The 25,133-nt window shown below is 41.2% G+C and overlaps 1 protein-coding gene across 2 annotated transcripts in view; it reads left to right on the top strand.

Moving 5' to 3' along the window:
- The window catches only part of LOC106084005 (homeodomain-interacting protein kinase 2), a 234,983-nt gene that overhangs the window by 17,800 nt on the left and 192,050 nt on the right, over positions 1 to 25,133 (top strand). For both annotated transcript variants that reach the window (XM_013247385.2, XM_013247389.2), the window contains exon 2: positions 19,492 to 21,143. In XM_013247385.2, coding sequence (XP_013102839.2) covers positions 20,507 to 21,143 — 637 coding nt within the window. In that variant the 5' untranslated portion in view covers positions 19,492 to 20,506. The remainder of the gene's footprint in view (positions 1 to 19,491; positions 21,144 to 25,133) is intronic.

Raw genomic sequence — 25,133 nt, forward strand, 5'->3', positions numbered from 1 at the left:
TATATATATATATATATATATATATATATATATATATATATATATATATATACATATATATATATATATATATGTATATATATATATATATATATATATATATATGTATATATGACAAATTTTTTCACAGCTTGTGACTCTGTAATTGCATTCTTTCTTCTGTCAGTTATCAGCTGTTACTTTTAGCTTGCTTTAGAAAAAAGTGTAAAAAAAGTATTGTTTATTTGATTAAAGTTCATTCTAAGTTTTAAAAATGCATTTACTTTCTTTTAAAAAATCCGTAATTACTTTTTGGGCAACCCAATACTTTATGGGGTCTCAGACGCATATTTCGAGGTGCTACAAACAGAATGACGAAATTACCATCCTATGATGGAGGGTATAAAAAGGGGGTCCCTTATCATTGAGCATAAACTTGAGTCGGACAGCTCTAGTTGATATGTGATATATCTAATTGATATATGCTATTTCCATATCAGTTTATGGGTCGATTTATACTTAACATTACTGTACCAAGTTTCAGTCTGATATTATTAATTGTGAATCCGTTTGTATGCTTAGAGTAAAGAGACAGTCACAAGGACAGACAGACACACGCATGGACATATGGATCTGATTCAAGTGGTTCCAATATACAAAATTGATTGCACAATAGAAGGAAGATCGTAGCTTTAACTATGACCAACAATGTGCTATCGTATGCTTTCGATTCGTACAATATTTGTGTAGGCCACACTTGTTGGGATCTGCTCATATTTTTTCTTAAAAGTCGGGAATCAGAATAGTCACAGAAATTTGAGATAGTCCCGATCACTGTGGTTTGTCAGAGCTTGTTCTAGAGGTTCTCTCTTGTAACCTTTCACTGTAGATCAATTAGATTGACCTTGAGATTGCTGGGCGGTGGATACCTATGTACAAGATGATAATTTGTATAGTCCTTGCGATTATAGCCCAGAAGGTATTGCTTCGACAGCATGTAGTTATGTCTTCGCACGGAAAGGATCTTTTTCTCCTAATGGAGGTGGGCCACGTAAGAACTGAGGAGACAGCCCGTCGTAGTTCGAAGAGCGGCATTCTGACAGATCTGAATATTATTCCACTGTGTGTCACGGAGTTGAGGAGACCACACTGGCGATGCATAACTTACCACAGATCGGTCAATTGCTTTGTAAGTGGTCAACAAGGTTTCTTTGTCATCACCCCAAGTGCTGCCGGCAAGTGACTTGAGGACGTTGTTTCTATAGAGGATGGGTTGAGGTTTAGGTTTGTTTTCCATACCACGCCCCCAAGTTGGTTCATGTCTGGTATTGTGTCCTCACCTAAGTATCGGTGTCTGTTAGCCGCGAAAGCCGGTCATTGACATAGGAAATGCTCTAAAGTCTCATCATCTTCCCCACATGCCGTCCTACCGACCGATTCGCTGTTACACAGTGTTACATGCTCGTTCGTAGCCCACGCTTTTAACTTGGACTGCATTGACCCGAAAGGCTTCGGGTTAACCAAGTTAATTGATGCCATTCCTCTTGCCCTTTACTCCGTTATGGCCCGTATTGTATCATCCTCAGAGAAGGCGTTAATCTCCTTCTTACACTCTAAGACTGTTCGTGGCCTTACCGTCCTGGTTGTGATTGCTCTGATGGCTATTTTATTGGCCTTAAAGATGTTCACACTAGCGTGAAAACCACACCAGCTCACGCATTCCGAGATAGTCCGGATCTCTGTCTGTAGAATCGTATTATGGTCAGGCAGTCTATAACAGGTCTCAGTCCCAGGGTTCTCAATGTAGACCCCCAGACCAACTCTAGCTTTGATCCATCCGTGTAACATGATCTTCCAGATGGCAATACTAGGGTTCCGTCAGTCCAAAACTGTGCCGCTGGCAGCAGTGAAACCTCTTCCATTCCTTTCAGGCTTCCTATCGTCGCCTCGATTATACCTGCGATGGTATGAGCTGCTCCCATCCTCAATCCATTCTCCCATCGCTTGAGTCTCATAGCCGCAATGGCTGCATCACACTAAATCTGTATGTCAATGGGTGGGATATCTAGAATAGTCTCCAGTGTCCTAGTGGGCGTGGTTCATGTCTGGTATTGTGTCCTCACCTAAGTATCGGTTGTTGTTGTTGTTGTTGTAGCAGTTTATTGTGTACTATCTTTCGTCTGCTTGATTCTGTTGAGTGTCAAGACCCAGGAACTCCGCGACTAAGATGGGGTGCGTCCACAGGGATCTGGGTCTGAGTCGAGTGGGTCTGGCCGGGCAGTTAAACAGGTGACGTGTATCGTGCGGTCCCTGGTTACAGTCGGGACATACATCTTGCACGTCGGCATCAATCCTAGCTCTGTGGGAATTGAGGCGGCTGCATCTGCCGGAACGTAATTGAGCCAGAATCACTCTGGTTTGCCGGGGGAGGTCGATTTCTTCGGGTGCAATGGGTGGCGGTCGTACTCCAAGGACTACATTCACCCGGTAGCCAGTTAACGCGTCTGCTACCGTGTCTGCATGAATGTTGTTCAGACCCGCTTGATATGCCGCTTGATCTAGAGGTTCTCTCTTGTAGCGCTGGACCTCACGCTCTAGATCATGTAGATCTACCTTAAGGCTTCTGGGCGGTGGGTATCTATCCAGAAGATGATGATTTGGATGATATCTGCGATAACAGCCCAAAAGGTATTGCTTAGACAGCATGTAGTTATGTCTTCGCACTGGTAGGATCTTTGTCTCCTGGTGGAGGTGGTCCACATGAGAACTAAGGAGGCAGCCCGTCGCAGTTCGGAGGGCGGCATTCTGACAGATCTGAATATTATTCCACTGCGTGTCACAAAGCTGACGTGACCACACTGGCGCTGCATAACTTACCACAGACCGGCCAATTGCTTTGTACGTGGTCAACAAGGTTTCTTTGTCTGCACCCCAAGTGCTGCCAGCGAGTGACTTGAGGACCTTGTTTCTACTTTTGACTTTATTGCAGATTGCTGTGGCATGTGGGGAGAAAGTGTAGGAGCTGTCAAATGTGACGCCAAGTATTTTGGGACACTTGATGGTCGGAATCAATTCTCCATCGACCATCACAGTCAGCTCAGAATTCACCTCACGCGTATTTGTAGTGAACAGTGTGGCTGAAGATTTGGTGGCGGATATCTTCAGATTTCTTGCAGCGAAATATGAGGCAAGCTCGTTGAGGTAGACGTTCAACCTATCGCAGATGTCATCAATGGGTGGGGGGCCTGATGCCAAGATCGTACAGTCGTCCGCATATGATACGATCTCTATGCCGTCTGGAGGAGGTGGGATGGAGGAAAGGTAGAGGTTAAACAGAGCCGGAGATATCACCCCGCCTTGGGGAACTCCCTGTTTCACTCTACGGTGTTTTGACTTCTTATCCCTAAATTCCACAAATGACTGGCGGCCACACAGATAATTCGCGACCCAACGTTTAAGGCCTGGCTGGAGGGACGTGTTGGCGATGTCCTCAAATAATTTGGCATGGCTGACCGTGTCGAATGCCTTCGATAGGTCCAATGCCACGAGGACCGTCCTATCACATGGCCTGGGTTGATTGAAGCCACGGCAAATGTGTGTGGTGATGGCATGCAAAGCTGTTGTTGTGCTGTGCAGTCTCCGAAATCCGTGTTGATGCTCGGCGAATGGAAATTCTCCTACGAGGCTCGGGAGGAGTAATGCCTCAAGCGTCTTAGCCACTGGTGAGAGAAGGGAGATCGGTCTGTACGACTCCCCCAAACTCGGGTCTTTACCAGGCTTCAGTAGCGGGATCACTCTGCCCATTTTCCAGACATCGGGAACTATAAGAGTGTTCAATGACAGGTTAAGGACAGTGGTAAGGTACTCAACTCCAGGTAAATCCAGATTCTTCAGCATCAATGTAGAGATTCCGTCGGGGCCCAACGCCTTGGAAGATTTGGCGCCACGGATGACATTCGTAACTTCGCCCACGGTAAATTGTGATGGCTGTTCATCGGCTCGGAGACCACGAATACGGCGAATGGCTCTCCTCCTTGCCCTGTCTCTCTCGGGATGCACGATAAATTGACGGTTGAACAACCTGGCGCATCTCTTCGGATCAGTCACGGTTAACTCGCCAAAAGTGACTGAGGTCCTGTCGTCCCGTCTACCGGGGTTCGAGAGAGACTTAACAGTGGCCCACAATTTGCCTGCACCGGTGCCTAAGTTACATTGCTCCAAGTGTTCCAGCCACAAATTCCGCTTATGTTCGTTGACTACCCTGTTTATTTCCAGATTCAGCTCGCTGATTCTGGGGTTAGCGGGGTCCATAGCACGAATCCCATCACGCTCGTCTGCGAGTACCACTGCTTGCGCCGGGAAATTGGGTCGCACTTGCGGTATTCGACCGGCTGGTATAAAGCGAGCGGCTGCTGCGTTGATGATGTCTCGGAATTTCCTCTCAGCCACAAGGACATCAGAGGGGGGTGGCAGTTCATTGAAGCGGCGATTGGTATACTCTCTGAAGCCAGTCCAATTGGCCTTCTTATAGTTGATGAACGTTCGGCGCTCAGAGGTTATGAAGTCGGGTGGTCGGTCGATGGTGAGGATTATGGGGAGGTGGTCTGACCCCAAAGAGATGACGGCTTGCCAGGATACGTCACTCAGGAGATCAGGGGATGCGATTGAGATGTCTGGCGAGCTGCTGCACCTCCTCGTAATCCTAGTGGGGGCATCCTCATTCACCGTGCAAAACGTGGAGCTATCTATCTGCTCTGCCAAAGCTATGCCACGCTGGTCGTTGCCTAGGGGAGAATGCCATGACGAGTGATGTGCATTGAAATCCCCCAGAACCAGACGACTATGGCCAGATAGCAACCCACTTATGTCGGGGCTGTAGGCCTGGCCATTAATCGGGACACAGCTGCCAACCGGCGGTATATACACGTTGTATATCTCTATCTCGGCAGTACCAGACTTGACTGCTACCCCCATACATTCCATGTATGGGTCACTAGCGTCAAGCGCAGGCGAGATAGGTCTATACTGCACGGAATGGTGTATAACGAAGGCCAATCCCCCACCTCCATTCCTTGAGCGATCCTTACGTAGCACATTGTAGCCGTGACAACTGTGCAAGCTGCAGGTGTTAGTCAGCTTTGTCTCCTGGATCGCTGCGACCGATATGCTCTTCCGACTCATAAAATCCACAATCTCATCAATCTTGCCTCGCAGTCCATTGCAGTTTAACTGCAGGAACGATACATTTCCCGACACTGGCCTGGCAATAGTAGGGCTAGGGTGCTGTCTTTGCATAAATTGCCGTACGGGAGAGGTCGGGGGGGTCACATAGTCCGACGACGAGGACGCCGAAGGCGACGACGGCGACGCTTGTGACCCACTGCTGGCTGTGTTCGCACAGCACCTAGCGACATAGCCAGTATGACTATACTCCCGTAGCGAAGTTAGGCCAGAGCAAGAACGGAAATGTACCCACTCCAAGCACCTGTTACACCTCACCGACACTGACCGATGATGAAGGCGGTTCTGGCAAACGGAACAGAACCAGGGTCCGGGGTTCTTTTCAATCCCGGCACGGACCAAAAGCATACGGAGAAGGCACTCCGGGATGTGCCTCTCCCATGACGAAAAAAGACGAACACGTACACTGAGGCGGCAGCCCTTGCCGATGAAGATTCCATCGGGTCAATCCAGTACGTACAACCGGCTGCCATGGGATTGAAAGTATCGGTGTCTGTTAGCCGCGAAAGCCGGTCATTGACATAGGAAATGCTCTAAAGTCTCATCATCTTCCCCACATGCCGTCCTACCGACCGATTCGCTGTTACACAGTGTTACATGCTCGTTCGTAGCCCACGCTTTTAACTTGGACTGCATTGACCCGAAAGGCTTCGGGTTAACCAAGTTAATTGATGCCATTCCTCTTGCCCTTTACTCCGTTATGGCCCGTATTGTATCATCCTCAGAGAAGGCGTTAATCTCCTTCTTACACTCTAAGACTGTTCGTGGCCTTACCGTCCTGGTTGTGATTGCTCTGATGGCTATTTTATTGGCCTTAAAGATGTTCACACTAGCGTGAAAACCACACCAGCTCACGCATTCCGAGATAGTCCGGATCTCTGTCTGTAGAATCGTATTATGGTCAGGCAGTCTATAACAGGTCTCAGTCCCAGGGTTCTCAATGTAGACCCCCAGACCAACTCTAGCTTTGATCCATCCGTGTAACATGATCTTCCAGATGGCAATACTAGGGTTCCGTCAGTCCAAAACTGTGCCGCTGGCAGCAGTGAAACCTCTTCCATTCCTTTCAGGCTTCCTATCGTCGCCTCGATTATACCTGCGATGGTATGAGCTGCTCCCATCCTCAATCCATTCTCCCATCGCTTGAGTCTCATAGCCGCAATGGCTGCATCACACTAAATCTGTATGTCAATGGGTGGGATATCTAGAATAGTCTCCAGTGTCCTAGTGGGCGTGGTCCTCATCGCTTCCCCTCTGCCAAGACCGCATGTTGTATGAACCTGTTGTAAGTATTCGTCTAATCACGCTCCTGTAGAGCCAGTGGACTATCCTCGGATTCATGCCTTATTAAGAGCCTACGGCCGTTTACATAGTGCCCAACACCTATGAGACTTCTCGACACGCTCCTGAAAGTAACGCTTCCAATTAAGTTTTCTGTCCAAGATCACTCCTAAGTATTTGACCTTGTCAGATATCGAAAACGTTCTAGTCCCCATCTATGTCTTCACCTCAGACATGCAGATTTCGGTATTTTCTGGGTTAACATTGAGGCCCTCAGGTCTAGCCCAGTCATATGCCATATGCAAGACCCTTTGGGACCTTCTGCATAGCTGGTTGGGAACCTTAGTTTTTATATTTATGTCATGGGACATACAATTTATCCACCTGTTCCTATATGGTTTATTCAGTCTCTAAGAACCGGGTCCACCCGATACTTGTCTAAGGATTGGGGATCAATGTGTCGGTCCGCACATTATAGAAAACCCCCTCGATGTCAATGCATATCGCCAGTGTGTACAATTCGGCATCCAAGGATTCTTCTATTTTATGCACAACCTCGTGCAGGGTCAGTATCCACCGACCTTCCCTTGACATAGGCATGCTGTTTGTATATGAGCAGTTCGCTGGATGGCCAAACCGTTATCATGGCGTCCACAATATGTTCCCATGGTCTACGTTTAACAGTGCCGCAAACACCTGTATCACTCTACGGTGCTTCGACTTCTTATCCCTAAATTCCACAAATGGCTGGCGAACACACAGATGGAGGGACGTATTTGCGATGTCCTCAAATAGTTTGGCATGGCTGAGCGTGTCGAATGCCTTCGATAGGTCCAGTGCCACGAGGGCTGTCCTATGCCATGGCCTGGCCTAATTAAACCATGGCAAATGAGTGCGGTGATGGCATTCAAAGCAGTTGTTGTGCTATGCAGTCTCGAAATCCATGCTGATGTTCGGCGAATGGAAATTTTCCAACGAGGCTCGGGAGGAGTAGTCACTCAAACGTTTTGCCTACTGGTGGGAAAAGGGAGATCAGTCTGTACGACTCCCCCTTACGCGGGTCCATTCCAGGCTTCAGTAGCGGTATCACTCTGCCCATCCTCCAGACATGGGGTACTAAAAGATTGTTTGAAGACAGTTTGAGTGCAGTTAATCCAGATTCTTCAGCATCAGTGTAAATATACCGTCGGGGCCCATCGGTTTAGATGACATAACGTAACTTACTCCACTGTAAATTGAGAACTGCTCGGAGACTACGGATACGACGAATGGCTCACCTCCTAACCTTGGCATTCTCAGGATACTCAATTGACGGTTGAATTCCTTCGGGTTTTTCACTTTGCCAAAAGTTATCCATCATCCCTTCAACCGGGGTTCGAGATAGACTTAACGGTAGACCACAGCTTGCATACACTGGTACCTACGTTACATTGGCCTAAGTGTTCTAGCCACAAATTCCTCTTATGTTCGTTGACTTCCCTGTTTTTTTTTGCTAGATTCAGCTCTCTGATTCTGGGGTTAGTGGAATCCGTGCAACGAATCCCATCACGCTCGTCTGCGAGTACCATTGCCTGCGCCGGGAAATTAGGTCGCACTTGGGGTATTCGACAGGCAAGTAGCGAACGGCTGCTGAGTTAATGATGTTTCGGAATATCCTTCTTCGTAACTAGAAACGCCCGGCGCTCAGAGATTACAACCGGCTGTAACTAACAATTATGTATATCATGTATAGATGACTTATTAGCTTATGAAACTGAATGGGAAGATCGGTATTGGTCCTACTGTGGTTCGATTTAAATAGTATCTAACAAGGTTGTCGGTAGAATTCTCAAATTGCCCGAACGTGAGACGTCAATAATGGGCTGATAAGACTGCCACTCTAAACGAACTTATCATTAGGTTTTATCCGGACACTTGGCTACATGGGGTTTGCTGTATCGATTTAATATCTGAAGATTGGTTTATATCAAAGAAATCTACTTGGCGTAAACTATGACCAGGTAATCATTTCGGTATTTTCAATTCTAGTTCCCAAGAGCGTTTACTCTAAGGACTCTTGGTCATCTAGCTTGGAGCTATTCGTACAAAAGTCTAAAGAGATGTTGTAGTTGAAGTACTTCATTTCAAATAGCGACCTAAGCGATGTGTATAACATGGGATATGAAAAGAAAAAAAAAGATGATGGGTATGATAAGTCCTCTTTTGAATTCGACTATTAATGCTGAACAGTAGGTGGATTTTTGAAGTGCCGTTCACAAGACCACAACACCATATGGGATTGTAGGTCTTCCAATTGCAGTATATTACATTCTAATCTTGACAAGCATTTTAAGCAGCCAACGATTGCAAGTAGAGTCAGGGATACGAGTTGCATTTTTCGCCGTATGTAGACTGTTGGATTTGACGTCCAATATTCTGTCCAACAAAACACCAAAGTGTTGTACGCTTTCAGTTATTGGTATTGACTTTAATGCTATGACCATTGTCCACTTAAGGAACTCTGTTGTCTTCCACACCACTAATGCAATAGTAAAAGAGATGTGTATCGGCGCCATAAAAGTTTACATTGGGTAGTAACCTTTAAGGGTAGGGAAATTGTCCCGCTTCCGGGACAGTTTTGTAAATATTGGGTTGCCCAAAAAGTAATTGCGGATTTTTTAAAAGAAAGTAAATGCATCTTTCTAAAGCAAGCTAAAAGTAACAGCTGATAACTGACAGAAGAAAGAATGCAATTACAGAGTCACAAGCTGTGAAAAAATTTGTCAACACCGACTATATGAAAAATCCGCAATTACTTTTTGGGCAACCCAATACAATACACGGTCTACCTTTCCTCGAAAGCTTTTCATTTCTAGGAATATACAATAGTGTTTTCGGTAATAATACTGATGCGCTGTATCGGTAATAATCGCTCAAGGTACTACAGTGTATCTGAAATGAAACAATTTCGATAAGCTTATTTCGCGATGTAATTTTAAAAAACGTCCATAAACTAGTCTTCTATTGTTGCCGCTTCTCTGCAGGGTTTTGTGTTGTTTTTTTCTGTGTTCACAGAGTAATAAAATAAAGAATAAGCTTCGTTTTTAGTATTTGCCGTATTCGCATTGTGGTTTTGTTTGGTAGTTATCGGAAAATGTCAGTTCCAGATAATCGAACTCATATCGAAAGGGCATTTTTAAGCCAAACACCCAGTTTATGATGATTCCTTTTTCTTAATATTGAAAATTAAAGAAATCAAGACTTGATTTTTAAATTCCATGGCAACGATACGGCAACGTGACAAACGCTCGATATCACTATGTGTTGGCTGGTTGGCTAGTCTTATAGCCATAAAAGGTTTAACAGCGACTGCCAGTACGGGTGGGGTGTGTAATTTTGTGTTTAGGCCGAGATGTTCGTTTGCAGCTGGCTGAATAGGACCGAATGGGCTGTATTTTTTTTTTTTTTGGCTAACTTTTTGTCACTGCCTGTGCACCCTGTGGAACAGACTGGCTGCTTGGCCTCCCCTGTGTGTGAGTGTGTGTGTGTGCTTGCGAACAGGGCCCACATCAGCCGCCACACTCATCCATAGACAGGCGGACGTGCGAGTACACATTCTCCCATACGTCTTCAAAGCCAACATTGTATTTTTGCCCAAAACAAACCGGCTTTTTGTGAAATTTCGCCTTTTCGTAATTGTGTTGGCCGTTGTGCTTGTGTCTCTTTCCAAACGATAGCTTTTGTTGTGATTTTTTTGTTTTGTTTTGTTTTGTTTCTGAACTGGCCAAAACTCTGTTGCTCCGTTGTGTTCATTCGTCCGTGCGTTTGTTATTTATGGAATGGTTTGAAAAAAAAGTGATTCGGCGCAATATTTTTTTTTTTGGCAGAAACGAAAAACAGTTTTATTTTCGTCGCAGTTTTTAAGCATTTTACTCAAGTGGTAAAAGCAAGCCAATTCGCAGCATAATTTAAAGGTTTTGTTGCCAACTATAATTAACCAACTAGGGATTTATGGACGGCATAGTCTTGTCTTGAAATAAAATGCCTATACTTAAGAATGTCGATATTCGGGAGTCAACATATATTTGGTATAGACTATACTTGCTGTGGCTTAAGTCGAAAAAATTTAAGTCCAATGACCAATCCAAACTACCAAATACTAAATTTCCCATGAACATTCCACTAAGGAACAGAGGATACTTCTCTCATATCAATGAGTGCAGTCCGATTAAAGTTTTAGCTCAATGATAAGGGGCCTCCTTTTTTTGTGCCGAGTCCAATGGACGTGCCGCATAGCGACACTACCTCACAAATGTAGCCAGCATTGAAAATTTTTCTGTCATAGGCGGACCTGCTAACCTCGGCGATACGGTGGCCTCCGTCCAATCCAAACTACTAATGTGATAATCCGGACGGTCGCTACGATCTTATGCACTGTTGAATTGTGGCTAGACATCCACACGGCAAAGCACAGTGTCGTGAGTTCATACTAAAGTTGGCCAAAAATAGTGGGAGTTGAGCTAGGTGGATGAAACATGGCACAGAAGTTATTTAGTATTATAGAAGACTTAGCACCAAAAATGGACCATATAGGCCCACGTTTTGGAATATGTCCCATATAGACCGACCTTCCGATTTAAGGTCTTAAGCCCATAAAAGCTGCATATATTGCCGGATTTGGATGAAATTTGAAACAATGATTTGTTTCAAGCTTCCCGTCATCCGACCCGAATGTGTTCAGGAACGAAGCCAGGATTTTATTTTGGGGTGGGCACTCCACTTTTTTTCAAAATCAAAAATTACCAAAATTCTTTTTACTGTGAAATTGGTAAATATAACTCTTTTTTTTTTTTAAAAATTGTGGTAGCTGTTTTGTGCAGGAATTGACATTTGGTCATAACGTAGAGCAGAATTTTACACTGATTGCCAGCACAGTGCAAACATCTTTTGGAAGTTGTATTAACGACTTTGAACGTCAAACAACGGCAATTGCTCTTGCTGCTGCTCCGTGTGTCCAGGTTTGCATTAACGGCGAAAAGTACTGTGGTCTATCCACATTTATTATTCTCAATCGTTTAAATTATTTATTTTTTAACAAAGCAGGTTAAGTTTTCATTTTCTTTGCTAGTTTATATAACACTTTTGAGTTTTAAAAAATATGTTAGATTGAGTACGCATTGGATTGTCATTTTCTTTTCTTTTCATTGTACAGAAAAATTTGATTCAGTCGAAAAAATATAAGTGACGTGTCAGGAAGCAAAAGTTTTATTTCGTTTTGCCCCATTACCTCGTCAGTAACCAAGAATAGAGCTGCCTTAGAAAAACTCTTGCTCGGGTTAGGAAAGAGGTATCGCAATGCAATTGGGATTGGCGTAAAGTAGAAAATCAAACGATAAAATTTCTCAAAATTCTTAGCTTTAGCATTATCCGTAAAGAAAGAACATTTTGAAAGTTTAAGTGCCTCAATATATGAATTGAAAAAAAAACTCTAGTCTGCCGATAAATGCTGTCAAGGTGTAACTGTGTCGCAATTTTGAGATCTTTGGCTCAATCCGTAAATAAGTATTAAGTATAGGTAACATTTTGTACGTTTTAGTACCTAAATGTACAAATTTCAAAATAGTCTTCTAGTCATCCGTTACATACTGCCAAGATGTACCTGTATCCCTAATTGCATGGATGTACGTTTTAATACTAAAATGAACGTATATCAAAAAAAATCTTCCAGTCGCTCGCTACATAGGGCCTAGAGGTAGCTGTATTTCAAATTTCAGAGCTGTAGTTCAATCCGTAAAGAAGGTCCCTTTTTGTACGTTTTAGTACCAAAATAATAAATCTTCTAGTCGTCCAGTACGCTCTGCCAAGATGTGACTGTATCTGTATCTCAAATTTTAGATCTGTAGCTCAATTTATAAAGGAAGTACTATATAGTACGATTTCAACATTTCTTATTTGCTACAACTTATCGTATATTTGTCAAGACATCGATAATTTTTAGCAATGTTTTTTAATTTTACTCTTCTTTGTCCACTGTAAAAGTAAATAAACTATTTCGTACTTTTTGGTACCAAAATGAATGATTTGTTAAAAAAATCACTTCATCTACATGTTAAATTTCAGAGCTCTAGTTCAATCCGTTAAGAAAGTATGAAATGGAACCAAATATGGTACTAGAAGTACGTTTCTTCCGTTTCCATTACTATTTTTCACATTTTTTCTATTTACCCCCTTTATTTCGCAACAAGAATCATTTAAACCAAATTTCGATGTTCTACCTCTACCTGTTCGCCCTAGCAATATTCACTTATTTTGAACCTTTTTGGTCCTTTTTTGCTTCTAAATATCGTAGCTTAATTCCAAAATTCAAAGCTCTAGCTCAACTAACAAACTAGGTACCAAAAAGTACCAATTGCGATACTAAACGTACAAATTATCCACTTCCGGTACTATTTTGGGAAATTCTTGCCACCAAATCTTATTTTTTCGAGACGCTCTTTAATTTGAGCCCAAATTCATAATTGTAGCCCCATCCGTTCGCGTTGGGTAAAAAGTCACCATTTCGTACTTTTTAGTACCTAAACGTACGAATATCACAATACCCCCTATTATCACGCGCCTACGAGTCAAGACCCACATTCGTGCCAAAATCGGACAACGGAATCGAGGGTCAGGCGGAATGGGTTAAAATTTTGACTTAAAAAATATTTATTGAAATTTTTCTATGAAAAAAATTTTAGAAAAATGTTTGGGACAGGTAAGCATAATAAAGAGACTTTAAATAAGTTTATGCGAAATTAAAATTTTGGTATTAAAAATAATCTCGAGGTTATTTTTTCGGTGAATGTTAGTCCTTAACAAAAATCATTAAAATTTAGTCTTTAGAAAAAATTTAGTAAATTTTTTTAAAAAAAAAATTTGTCTTTAAAAAGTTTTAAAGAAATGTCGAGGGCGGTTCGGACCGGGGCCGTTCTGAAGGACCGGGGCCGAAAAATCTTACGACCGTTACTCGTAATACTAAAATTATGAGAACAAATGTAGTTTTTAATTTTCGTCACTAAACAGGGAAAAAAAGGCATAACCAAAAATTGTGGGATTTGAACCCCTATATACACAAAACTACTTGACATATTGAAACCAAATTTTACATTTACAGTTATTGGAAATTCCATCCAGTAAATTCCATCCAAAATTTTGTATTCCGAATATGTTGAGTTTTGCCACTTTTGGCCACGGCCGTGACACTGTGCAGTGGGGGCTGCTCTTTGGTCAAGCAGCGGCTAAAGTCACTGTGTTATCGTTGACACAACGTCTGATGCCTAGGATAGGCATTGCCAGAGCCGCTTTTTAATACATAAATATGCCCAATGGGGCCGATTGGAGCTACAATATCGCTTCTAATAGAATGTACGCAGATTTCTACGAAGGCTGCTACATAAGTTTTTGGCCTGATAATAAAACTGCTTATATTTATCATCAAAAAAGGTTTAATCGTTTTTCAAAGTATTCTCCAGCATGATATATTATACACTTTTGCATGCGCTCAAACCAATTGTCGAATCACTTTTTCCCAATCCGATTGAGACACCTGTAAAACATGGTTATTGAATGCTTCAACAGCATTGGGTGCCAAGTCGGGGCTGCAGGGCCGATGAGCCATCAATTCGACGCTTTGGTCAAGCTCGCATTGTCTTGGTGAATAATGAAGACTTTAGGCAAAACAATTGTGATGCACCACTCAGAATTGACCGTCCTACATTGTCCAAGCGGAACAGTCGCCACATGACCAGTTTTGCCGAAGAATCGGGCGATTATTTGCTTCGCAGTGCTCTTCCATGAAAAACTTTCGTTGGATTTGGCTCTACTTCGAATGTCCACATGGTCGATTGGTTTTTTGTTACGGGCTCATACGCATAAATCCGTATGATAAACAATTCGCCGTCTGTGACGATCCGCGATCGTAGTTCTCCAACATTTCTTCGCACTACGATCCTTTTTTGAGCAATTGTCAAATTGTGCGGAATCCAACGAGAACAAACGTTTTTTTATGCAATATCGAATGTATGGTGGTGGAAGAAATTCCCAAGAATGCCTTTATCTCACGGTATACCACATGACGATCGTGCATTATAAAATCACGCATGATATCGATGTTCTCTGGTACAACGGTTGTTTTTGAACGAACTTCACGGAATTCGTTTTTAAGCGAGCGTCGACTATTACTGAATTCATTAAACCGTTTTTTCACAGTACTATAGGATGGTGCTTCATCGCCATACAAATATTGAAATTCATCGATGCGCTCTTGTCGTAATAATCCATGTCGGAAATGGGATTAGTCGCACGAAAATGTTCACAGCGGAACAGGTCGGGGAGACAGTGGACAGTGGTCATTTCAACGCCGTGACCGAGTTGCTCAATATCAATAGGCTCATTAAGGAGAGGATTTTCCAATTAAGGAATAGGAATTGGAATGATATATTGGGGAAGTTAAACAAATGTTCTCCCAATCTTTGGAATGTTTTCAAAATCTTAAGAAAGAGAGTAAGGAATACACCCAGTCTTAGCGTGGACAACACTTTCCATGTGACCAATATAGGGGAATCTGAGGTTTTGGCTCAGCAGTTCCTTTCGGAACAACTTATTACAATTTAATTGACTCCCTGAATAGGAATGAGGATAACGATATGGTTATTTCTTTCAATACGGTGAAAAGTGTTATAAAGTCTCTTAGAAATGAGAAAAATCCAAGACATAATGGCATCACCAAAAATATTTTGAAGAATCTCCCTGACAAGGGTTTTCGAATGTTGACTCTTCTTTTTAATTCTTGTTTAAGATTCCCGGCTGCCGGGAAACGTTCTAAGACAATCGCCATTTGGAAGCCGGGGAAGGACAGTTCTCTTTCAGCATCTTATAGACCAATAAGTCTACTGAACTCAATTGGTTAAGTTTTGGAAAAGGTTCGTAAGGAGCGTATTGTAGAGTTTATTGAGCACAACAGAATTCTACCGCCACAGCAATTTGGTTTTAGGACATAACACAATTCCCTTTACCCCCTTATACGGATAAAAAATTTGGTTAGGGATGGATTCAGATACGGAGTATCATCGCCTCGATGTTAAATCAGCCACCGACTCAAATTATTAAATCGCTTTTTTAGTGCTGTCGTCATTTGGTTATCGCCGATACTTGTATTAATTTTCGTGGAATTTCAATTGATTACATTCATGCGTTTTGGATTATTCTCCAACCAAAACAAATCTAATTTTTATAAGAAGGCGCGGATGGGCAATGATAATTTTTTCAGAGTATGAAAGTACATATTAATACCTTTCAACACACATTTATTTCTTCACGGATACACCCCGATACCAAAAGTTCTACCAACAAAGATATCAAATTTTAACACAAAAATATATTTGCCACATTGAACATTTTTATTAAATGATAATACTATCTTATTTTACATACCCATACAAGGGGTTTCCATTTTGAAACAATAATTGAAATATTTATATTTACTGTTGGCAATTGAAGCCTAAAATACTTTCACAGTTTTTTTATGTTGAACGTGAGAAAAAGATGCATAAGAAAATGTGTCACCTTTGACAGCTCAGTGTACCGTTGTGAAGTGCAACAAGATTGATTTGTTTTTAATTTTTTAGTGTCCCAGAGTGTTGATGATAGATCTCCGTCATTATTTTGTTCAAATTCTTCACTTGAAAAATTGACCTTTTGCCTCGAAAACCTGTAATTGGCCCCATAGTGCACTGTAAACACCACAAATGATGGTCATACGCCAAAACGTTGCGGGTAAGATTATGCCAGAAAATGTCAGATTGGACCTGGCAATACTTATAGTTGTCTAGGCCCGAAACTTATATAGCAGTTCTTGTAGACTCCATGACCATGTGAGTTTATGGTCGACCCTGAAGAACTGGTATTGGATATATCAAGAATGTACCCGATCACTGTAGTGTGTCACGGACTTGACTGTCACGGATTTTTCAACGAGATAGTTGAACCGTGGCGCATGCCCGCCGAACGCCTGGGTTCAAATCCCGGCGTGAGCATCTGAAAAATTTTCATCGGTGGTTTTTTCTTTACTAATGCTGGCAACACTTGTGCGGTATTCGGCCATGTTAAATCTTCTCTACCAAGCGGTGTCGCTATGCGGCACTCCGTTCGGACTCGGCATAGAAAAGGAGGCCCCTTATCATTGAGCTTAAACTTTAATCAGATTGCACTCATTGATATGAGAGAAGTATCCCCTTTTCCTCAAAGGAACGTTAATGGGAAATTTAGTAAGTTGAACCGTTTAAAATTCCCGACCACAGAGATATTTCAGGGAATTGTAGAGCGGACGAGCTTGTAAGACTAGAAACTGTCTTACAACTAACTGGGGAACTGGACTCTGTGGGCATGCTTCTGGCGACATGTGAGCTTATTCCTCGAGATAAGGTCCAAAGGCAGCCGATGACGAATGGTCATGAATTTAGTGCTGTGAAAGCTCTCAAATTATATGGTCAATCTTAATTTGAAAAAATCTACCATTTTGCGGTCGTTGCCTAGAATGTCACTCACTGTGTGTTGTAAGTAACTATTGCGAGTACCGATTGAGTGGTTGTTTTGTATTGAGAAGGGAAAGATGTTGCACTTTAATTTCTTATTACTTTGAGGACTTGTATGAATTTCGGAAGATATCACACTCATAGAAAAAGTTTGCTAAAAAAGCAAACGGTGTCTGCTGCTGTTGTAGCAGTGGTATTGCTACTGGTACAGCAGTGTTACTGGAATTTTAGAGCAGCTGAAAACCACCAACAACCAAGAACTGAACTCTTCGAATAAAAATGCAACATTGATGAGAATTGAGACAACATTGATGAGAGTGGAGTGAGTTCCAAAATCAGCAAATTGAGTTCAGCAAATAGAAAGATTGATCCAGATTTCAGTGAGTACAATGCATGTATTCGGGCACATTTTGCTTCAGTGAAGTATTTTACTTGTCGTCTGCTTTCGTAGTACGAAATTCGTACGAAGGCAATATGTTTGATTTGAAAAAAACCTGGGTAAACACACACACGCGCGTGGATTTTTTTTTATATGAGAAAATCGTACAAACGTGTATCATTGTTTTGGAAGAAGCTGATTTTTTGGAATATTTTAACGCAATTGTTTTTGCCTATGAGTCGCGAAGCACTTCTCTACGATGTAATTGGGCATTCTATTGCGTGTGCGGATGTTTTAGCAATATTTCGCCACGATTCTCTTACAATCCATTACGTTGTAATCATTGGACAATCCGTTGCGTGTGCGGAAGTTTTAGCAACTCTGCGAGACAATTATTGCGCAACCCATTGTATTATAATCGTCCAGAAGATTTGTTTATAACTCGCCTGAGTTAACTTTTTGCAATTGTTTTGATTTTCATGCCGGTGCGTTTAGGACTTGTATTGCTATTCGATGTTTTGTTTTGAATGGACATCTCCCACAACACCAAACAGAATTCTCACTTGGTTTGTATGACGATTGGTACTTAGTTTGACGAATATGACGACTAATAAAAAAAAGTTTTTTTTTCGTAGTTTTCACGTTTTTGATGAACAACTTATGTTGATATGCATTTTTAGATCTTGTAACCGAATAACGCGCAACCATATTTGTTACTCGTCCAGGAGAGTAGTGCGTAACTCTCCCAGAAGAGTCTTCTATAAATCTTCCAAAACTCCCAATTGTTATTCGCCCAAATGATTCTTGCGCGATTCTAAGATCTTCCAAAACTCTTCTGACTTGCTCTTTCGTAACTCATTTGGAAGATTCGCAAAACACTCTTTCAACTCCTCACGACTGAGGAATCGTATACGACTCTTAAACGAGCTCGTCCGCGAACGTAACCTACATCTTGAAGATTCGCGGTAAGTTGTTTGGCGATCACAAAGGTTTGCAGCGGACAAACAGTTTGCAAACGATTTGTGTGATCAGCGAATCTTTTGAAAATGACAGCGATACGCTTTCATATGACTCTGTGTGCAGCGAGTATTTTTCACATATCTCACTGTAGCGGCGATGAATTCGAGACAAAAATACCCCCTGGCACTGAATGGTGGTTGTTTTTCAAAATGATCTACTCAACAGCAACTTATTCGCTTAACTCTATCCTCAGGAGGCCACCGTAGCGCAGAGGTTAGCATGTCCGCCTATGACGCTGAACGCCTGGGTTCGAATCCTGGCGAGACCATCAGAAAAAATTTTCACCGGGGGTTTTCCCCTCCTAATGCTAATGCCATGTAAAAAAACTTCTCTTCAAAGAGGTGTCGCACTGCGGCTCGCCGTTCGGACTCGGCTATAAAAAGGAGGCCCCTTATCATTGAGCTTAAACTTGAATCGGACTGCACTGATTGATATGTGAGAAGTTTGTCCCTGTTTCTTAGTGGAATGTTCATGGGCAAAATTTGCAATTTTTTTTTTTACTCTATCCTCAGTAGTCTTAAAACAAAACCATGTGGGTTCAGCGTTCATGAGTTCAGCTGAAACAGTAACCATGAAGGGTTTTGTGCAGGCCTTTGATGTGCACTTACTTTCAGATAATGAAAATTGATCATCAGCTACTGTTTTTTTAAAACAAAATCTTCACATACGCCTCCAAGAGGTAAACGAAATTCTTGGGAGGAACTTCCACCCTCAAAACTCAAACTTTGTGTAGACGACATTTTAGGAAATCGGAAATGGGAAATTTGCGCTACGAATAACCAGTTTACGAACAGGCACATCGCTATGGGGGCAGCATGTTTAGGAATCCCGCCTAACGATTATACCATAGAAGTTTTTTTTGATAAGATTTATATCTGTCGATTTATTTAGAAAAAACAAAAAAAAAATTACCGCAACGCTATTTTGTATTTGAGGCGACAGTGTTAACATTCTTATGCAATATTTACAAAATTTGTTTGTACGTATATGCCATTAACTAATTGAATTATTTTTTTTCTCTTCCTCTTCGTGTCTTTGCAGTCTTAATTCGTCTTAACTTAAGTTCGTTTCGTAAATAATCATGGATTAGTAGTTAACTAAGCAGCAGCAACCACAAAAAACAAAAAACAGAAGTCAGCAGCAAAAGTTAATGCATAATCAAATCAAATAAAAATAAATATTATCATTACTGTTATTATTATTGAAAAAAAAGAAAAAATAAATAAATTTAATCTACACCAAATGTAGACTTATGTAAATAGTTAAATAAAACAAGAGCAACAACAGCCACTATACATCAACCAAAAAGAAAAATAAATAATCAATGTAAAAGCACCTTAGCCCACCCCTCCCCAAGAACAAAACAAACAACAATAACAACAACCCCAAAAGGAAACAATGCGGCAATGCAACAGCATCGAGTGAGAATCGGAAATTCAAAAAACAGTTCGAAATCAGTTCTATTTGAAAAGGGTAGCGTGTGCCACGTCAGGTTACTTACTACCCATCATACATGCATCGCCCAGCCCCTCTTTCATGCCCATTTTGAATTGTGATCGCACTCTTTACATACGACTACATTGTAGAACATATGTCTACGCGTGTGGGTGAGCAAAATAAGCCAGCACATACACCACTCGATTCTATTGAGGCAGACAAATTGTAAGATTTATTGAAAAAAAAAACCCCTTAGGAAGGCGAAATGAATGAATGAAATCTATCGTTTTGCTCGAATTCCTCTTTGCGAATGCAGCGTAAAAACGCGGGTGGTGGCGTCGAATTGGCATCAACCACGGTGGTGTTCAAACTGAAATTGAACACGCCCAACAACACGAGGTGTTATAACACGGCGGCGGCAGCGGCAGCGGCAAAGACGGCCAAGCGTAAATTAGTCGGAAGCAATTTCGATATATCCGAGAGAAATCGTAACGAAAAATCGCCAATTGGTGGCAGCAGCAGTGTTAGTAGTGGTGGTGGCCTATGAAATTGAATTGGGCTGCCATAGATCCATAGGACCGAACAAAAAAAGTTACACTCCAACTGCAAGCAGAGACAAATGAAAACGTCTTCGGTTACAAGCCCAACTAATTTCGACTACTCAAGTCGCCCTGAGCAGGAGGGTGAACAGCAGCATTTGATACAACTGCATCAGCGGGGCGAGTCCCACTCAGAGCCTGAGGCGCAACAGCAGTTCGACGAAGACAACGAACAATTGTACTACGGTGCAACATTGTCTTCTACGCAAATAACAACAAATAGCGTTGAAGATTTGACCCAACAAGGACGACAGCCACGTGGCGGAGAGGCAAGATCGTTAATAGTCTATCCTAATAAAAGACAATTGGCAACACCCTCATCGGTTGATGAGTACGCCAGACAATCACAATTTGCTGGCAACCCTATCAAGAGCACCGTTATTGCCGCTGCCGATAGTGAAAGTGATAATAGCGAGAAGAGGCTTCGCTACAGAACAAAAGAACAACAACACGCGGTCATTTACATAGATGACCATAGCGTAACTGAATTGAGCCGTAGTGACACATACTCCACGTCAGCCAACTCCGCAAGTAACATCCGTTACTCTTCTAAATCGAACAGAAACAAATATCAGCAGCAACAACCGCAGCAGCAGCAGCAGCAGCAGCAACCTCTGACAAATTCATCTACAAAGCGCAAGCGAGAAATAACAACAGGTAAGTGCGCTAGAATAGCATAGACATTGTAATACTATACACTCAGAGAAATTTGTTGGTAAAAACAGCATCAATGTATGCTGAAACAACAGAAATTCTGCTAAAAATGGGACAGCAGTAATTCTTTGCTAAAACAGCAAACATTTTCTGCCGTTTCCAGATGGTAAAAATTTGACAGTTACCTAGAAATGTCTAAAAACTAGTATATTGCATCTAATGGCTTGTACTATGTTCGTTTTTCGCGACATTTTTTCGTGATTACTTTTTTTAGATAGTAAATTGTGAAGGAAAAAAACTGGCTGATTTCATTCAGTAGGACATTCCCCCATTACTTATGAAAAAATCTTCAATAAAAGTCTACTATTTTCATTGAGATTTTTGTAGTCTTTCAAAAAAATAACCGTAAAAAATGTGTGTTTTCAACTGTGGAAAACGAATATAGTACCAGCCTTACAATTTTTTCTTGTCTTCTAAGAATCAATGTAAAGCACCACGATCCATTTGACGTCTCCTGCTAATGATTTTTCTTGGTCGAAAATGAAATCGTGATACAGGAAACCAGTCAAATGCTTCTAGCAACAACACGCTCTTTGCTGACTTTTAAATGTTTTTTGCTATACTATTCGTTGAAAAGAAAGCATTAAACAATGGTCTAATCCCAGCAAACAAAATACCTACTAAAATCGTGTTTAGTAAAAGCGCGTTAAGTTCAGCCGGGACGAATTTTATATACCCTCCACCATCCATGACATTTGTCAAGTTCTTTAAATGACTTTCAAATAAATATGAGCTATATCAAGTTATTGACCGATATGGACCGTACTTGTCATGGCTGTTGGAAGTCATAGAAAAACACCACCTCCAAAATGTCAGGCAAATCGAGTAATAATGGCACCATCCAGGGGGTCAGGAAGTCAAATTGGGACCGATTCAAACTATACTTGGAACAAAACTATGTGTGCCAAATCGGTTAAGAATTGCGCCCTATAGAAGCTTTACAAGTCAAGACCCAAGATCGGTTTATATGGCAGCTATATAAAAACATGGACCGATTTGGCCTATTTACAATCCCAACCGAGCTCTACTTATGAGAAGTATTTTTGCAGAATTTCAAGCGTCTAGCTTTACTCTTTCGAAAGTAAGCGTGCTTGCGACAGACAGACGGACGGAGGGACGCACGGACATGGCTATATCGACTTAAAATGTCATGACGATCAAGAATATATACACTTAATGGACGCATATTTGGAGGCGCTACAAACAGAATGACGAAATTGATATACCCCTATCCTATGGTGAAGGGTAAAAAATGGCTAAAAATTTAATAAGGAGCAAAAGCAAACTATCGTTAAAAAGTTCAACAATTTTAAATAATTTTCTAGAAAAGTAAAAAAAAAAAAAATTTTTAAATCAGCAGACAGTGGTTGCTGATATCAGCAAACTTGTTTTTCTGGGTGTACAAGAATTAACCACCCTAGCATTGAGAAGCAAACAAAAGTCAATTAAACTGCTATTAAAGCAGTAGTTTCTGCATTTCAGAACAGCAGGCTGACCGCTGAAAAGTCTGTTGTTTGCTAAAAATGACTGCTGATTAAATTAAGATGGGGTTGTTAGAAGGAGAGTAAACAAAAATAAAATTAAAATTTTTGAAAAAAAAATAAGGCAAATTGTCTGATCCCAGCCAGAAATAATACAAAACAAGTAAAAGCGTGCAAAGTTCGGCCGGGCCGAATCTTATATACCCTCCACCATGGATCGCATTTGTCGAGTTGTTTTCCCGGCATCTCTTCTTAGGCTAAAAAGGATATAAGGAAAGAGTTGCTCTGCTATTTAAACGATATCAAGATATGGTCCGGTTCGGACCACAATTAAATTATATGTTGGAGACCTGTGTAAAATTTCAGCCAATTCGTATAAGAACTGCGCCCATTGGGGCTCACGAAGTAAAATAGAGAGAACGATTTATATGGGATCTGTATCGGGCTATAGACCGATTCAGAAAATAATAAACACGTTTGTTGATGGTCATGAGAGGATCCGTCGTACAAAATTTCAGGCATATCGGTTTATAATTGCGACCTCTAGGGGTCAAGAAGTCAAGATCCCAGATCGGTTTGTATGGCAGCTATATCAGGTTATGAACCGATTTGAACCTTATATGACACAGTTGTTGAAAGTAAAAATAAAATACGTCATGCAAAATTTCAGCCAAATCGGATAGGAATTGCGCCCTCTAGAAGCTCAAGAATTCAAATCCCCAGATCTTTTTATATGACAGCTATATCAGGTTATGGACCGATTTCAACCATACTTGGCACAGTTGTTGGATATCGTAACAAAACACGTCGTGCAAAATTTCATTCCAATCGGATAAGAATTGCGCACTCTAGAGGCTCAAGAAGTTAAGACCCCAGATCGGTTTATATGGCAGCTATATAAGGTTATGGACCGATTTGAACCATACTTGGCACAGTTGTTGGATATAATAACAAAACACGTCGTCCAAAATTTCATTTCAATCGGATAAGAATTGCGCACTCTAGAGGCTCAAGAAGTCAAGACCCAAGATCGGTTTATATGGCAGCTATATCAGGTTATGGACCGATTTGAACCATACTTGGCACAGTTGTTGGATATCATAACGAAACACGTCGTGCAAAATTTCATTCTGATCGGATAAGAATTGCGCACGCTAGAGGCTCAAGAAGTCAAGACCCAAGATCGGTTTATATGGCAGCTATATCAAAACATGGACCGATATGGCCCATTTACAATACCAACCGACCTACACTAATAAGAAGTATTTGTGCAAAATTTCAAGCGGCTAGCTTTACTCCTTCGGAAGTTAGCGTGCTTTCGACAGACAGACGGACGGACATGGCTAGATCGACATAAAATGTCGCGACGATCAAGAATATATGTAGATTCAATCTGTAATTATAGCTAGGCAAATTCTGCTGGTTCCAGCCACGATTCCTGAGGCAAAATAATAAAAATTGTTTCTGAACCGATTCAATTGTGTTGGAATGACTAAGGTAAACTAGGTCCCATACTACAGAACCGTACTCTAAGATACAACACACAAGAGAAATATACAACTGCTTAGTAACTATTGGATCTGAGAATTCTTTACTCCAGCGTTTTATAAAGCCTAGGCTTTTATATGCCTTGTTAGTAATCACAGAAATATGCTCACGGAAGTCTAGTCGGTGATTCAGAAGGATCTGAAGATCGTTCATAGATAAGACAGATTCAATTAAGCGGCAATTAAAATAATAAACATAATAATAAAATAATAAAGCGGCAATTAAAATAATAAAATAATAAACAATTAAATAATAAATTAAACAGGTCTAAAAAAGGTCATATGCTTAAATTTTTTAATATTTAGTTCCAGTAGAATATTTTTGACCCAGTCAAAAAAACTGTTAAGATCAGATTGCAGTCAACTTTGGTACTTCTCGAGATTATACGACGGAAACATTTTGACATCGTCCGCATACATAAGTACTTTAGAGTGGCGTACTACATTCGGCAAGTCATTAATGAACAAAGTGAAAAGTACAGGATCAAGATGGCTCCCTTGTGGAACTCCAGAACTCACATTAATTTTATTAGACAATGCATTACCAAATTTCACCATTTGTGATCTGCCAATAAGGTACGCATTTATCCAATTTAATAACGAAGGGCCGAATCCAATGTAATGCAACTTGGTTAATAACAATCTATGAGTTATCTTATCAAATGCCTTACTGAAATCAGTATAAATAGGTTTGTCTGGTATTTCTTTCTAAATCCTGTTAATGTCGAGCGATGTTTTCGAAAACCATGCTGGTATTTTGATAAAATAGACAATATTTGGAATGATACTGAATCTGTTACAAGTTTCTCAAATAATTTTGGTATAGCATTAAGCTTCGCGATACCTTTATAATTGGAACCGTCAGATCTCTTACCCGACTTGTTGTTGCTGAGTTTCAAAGAAAG

The sequence above is a fragment of the Stomoxys calcitrans genome, chromosome 1 (genome assembly GCF_963082655.1).
Source record: "Stomoxys calcitrans chromosome 1, idStoCalc2.1, whole genome shotgun sequence".
In the NCBI taxonomy this organism is placed as follows: Eukaryota; Metazoa; Arthropoda; class Insecta; order Diptera; family Muscidae; genus Stomoxys; species Stomoxys calcitrans.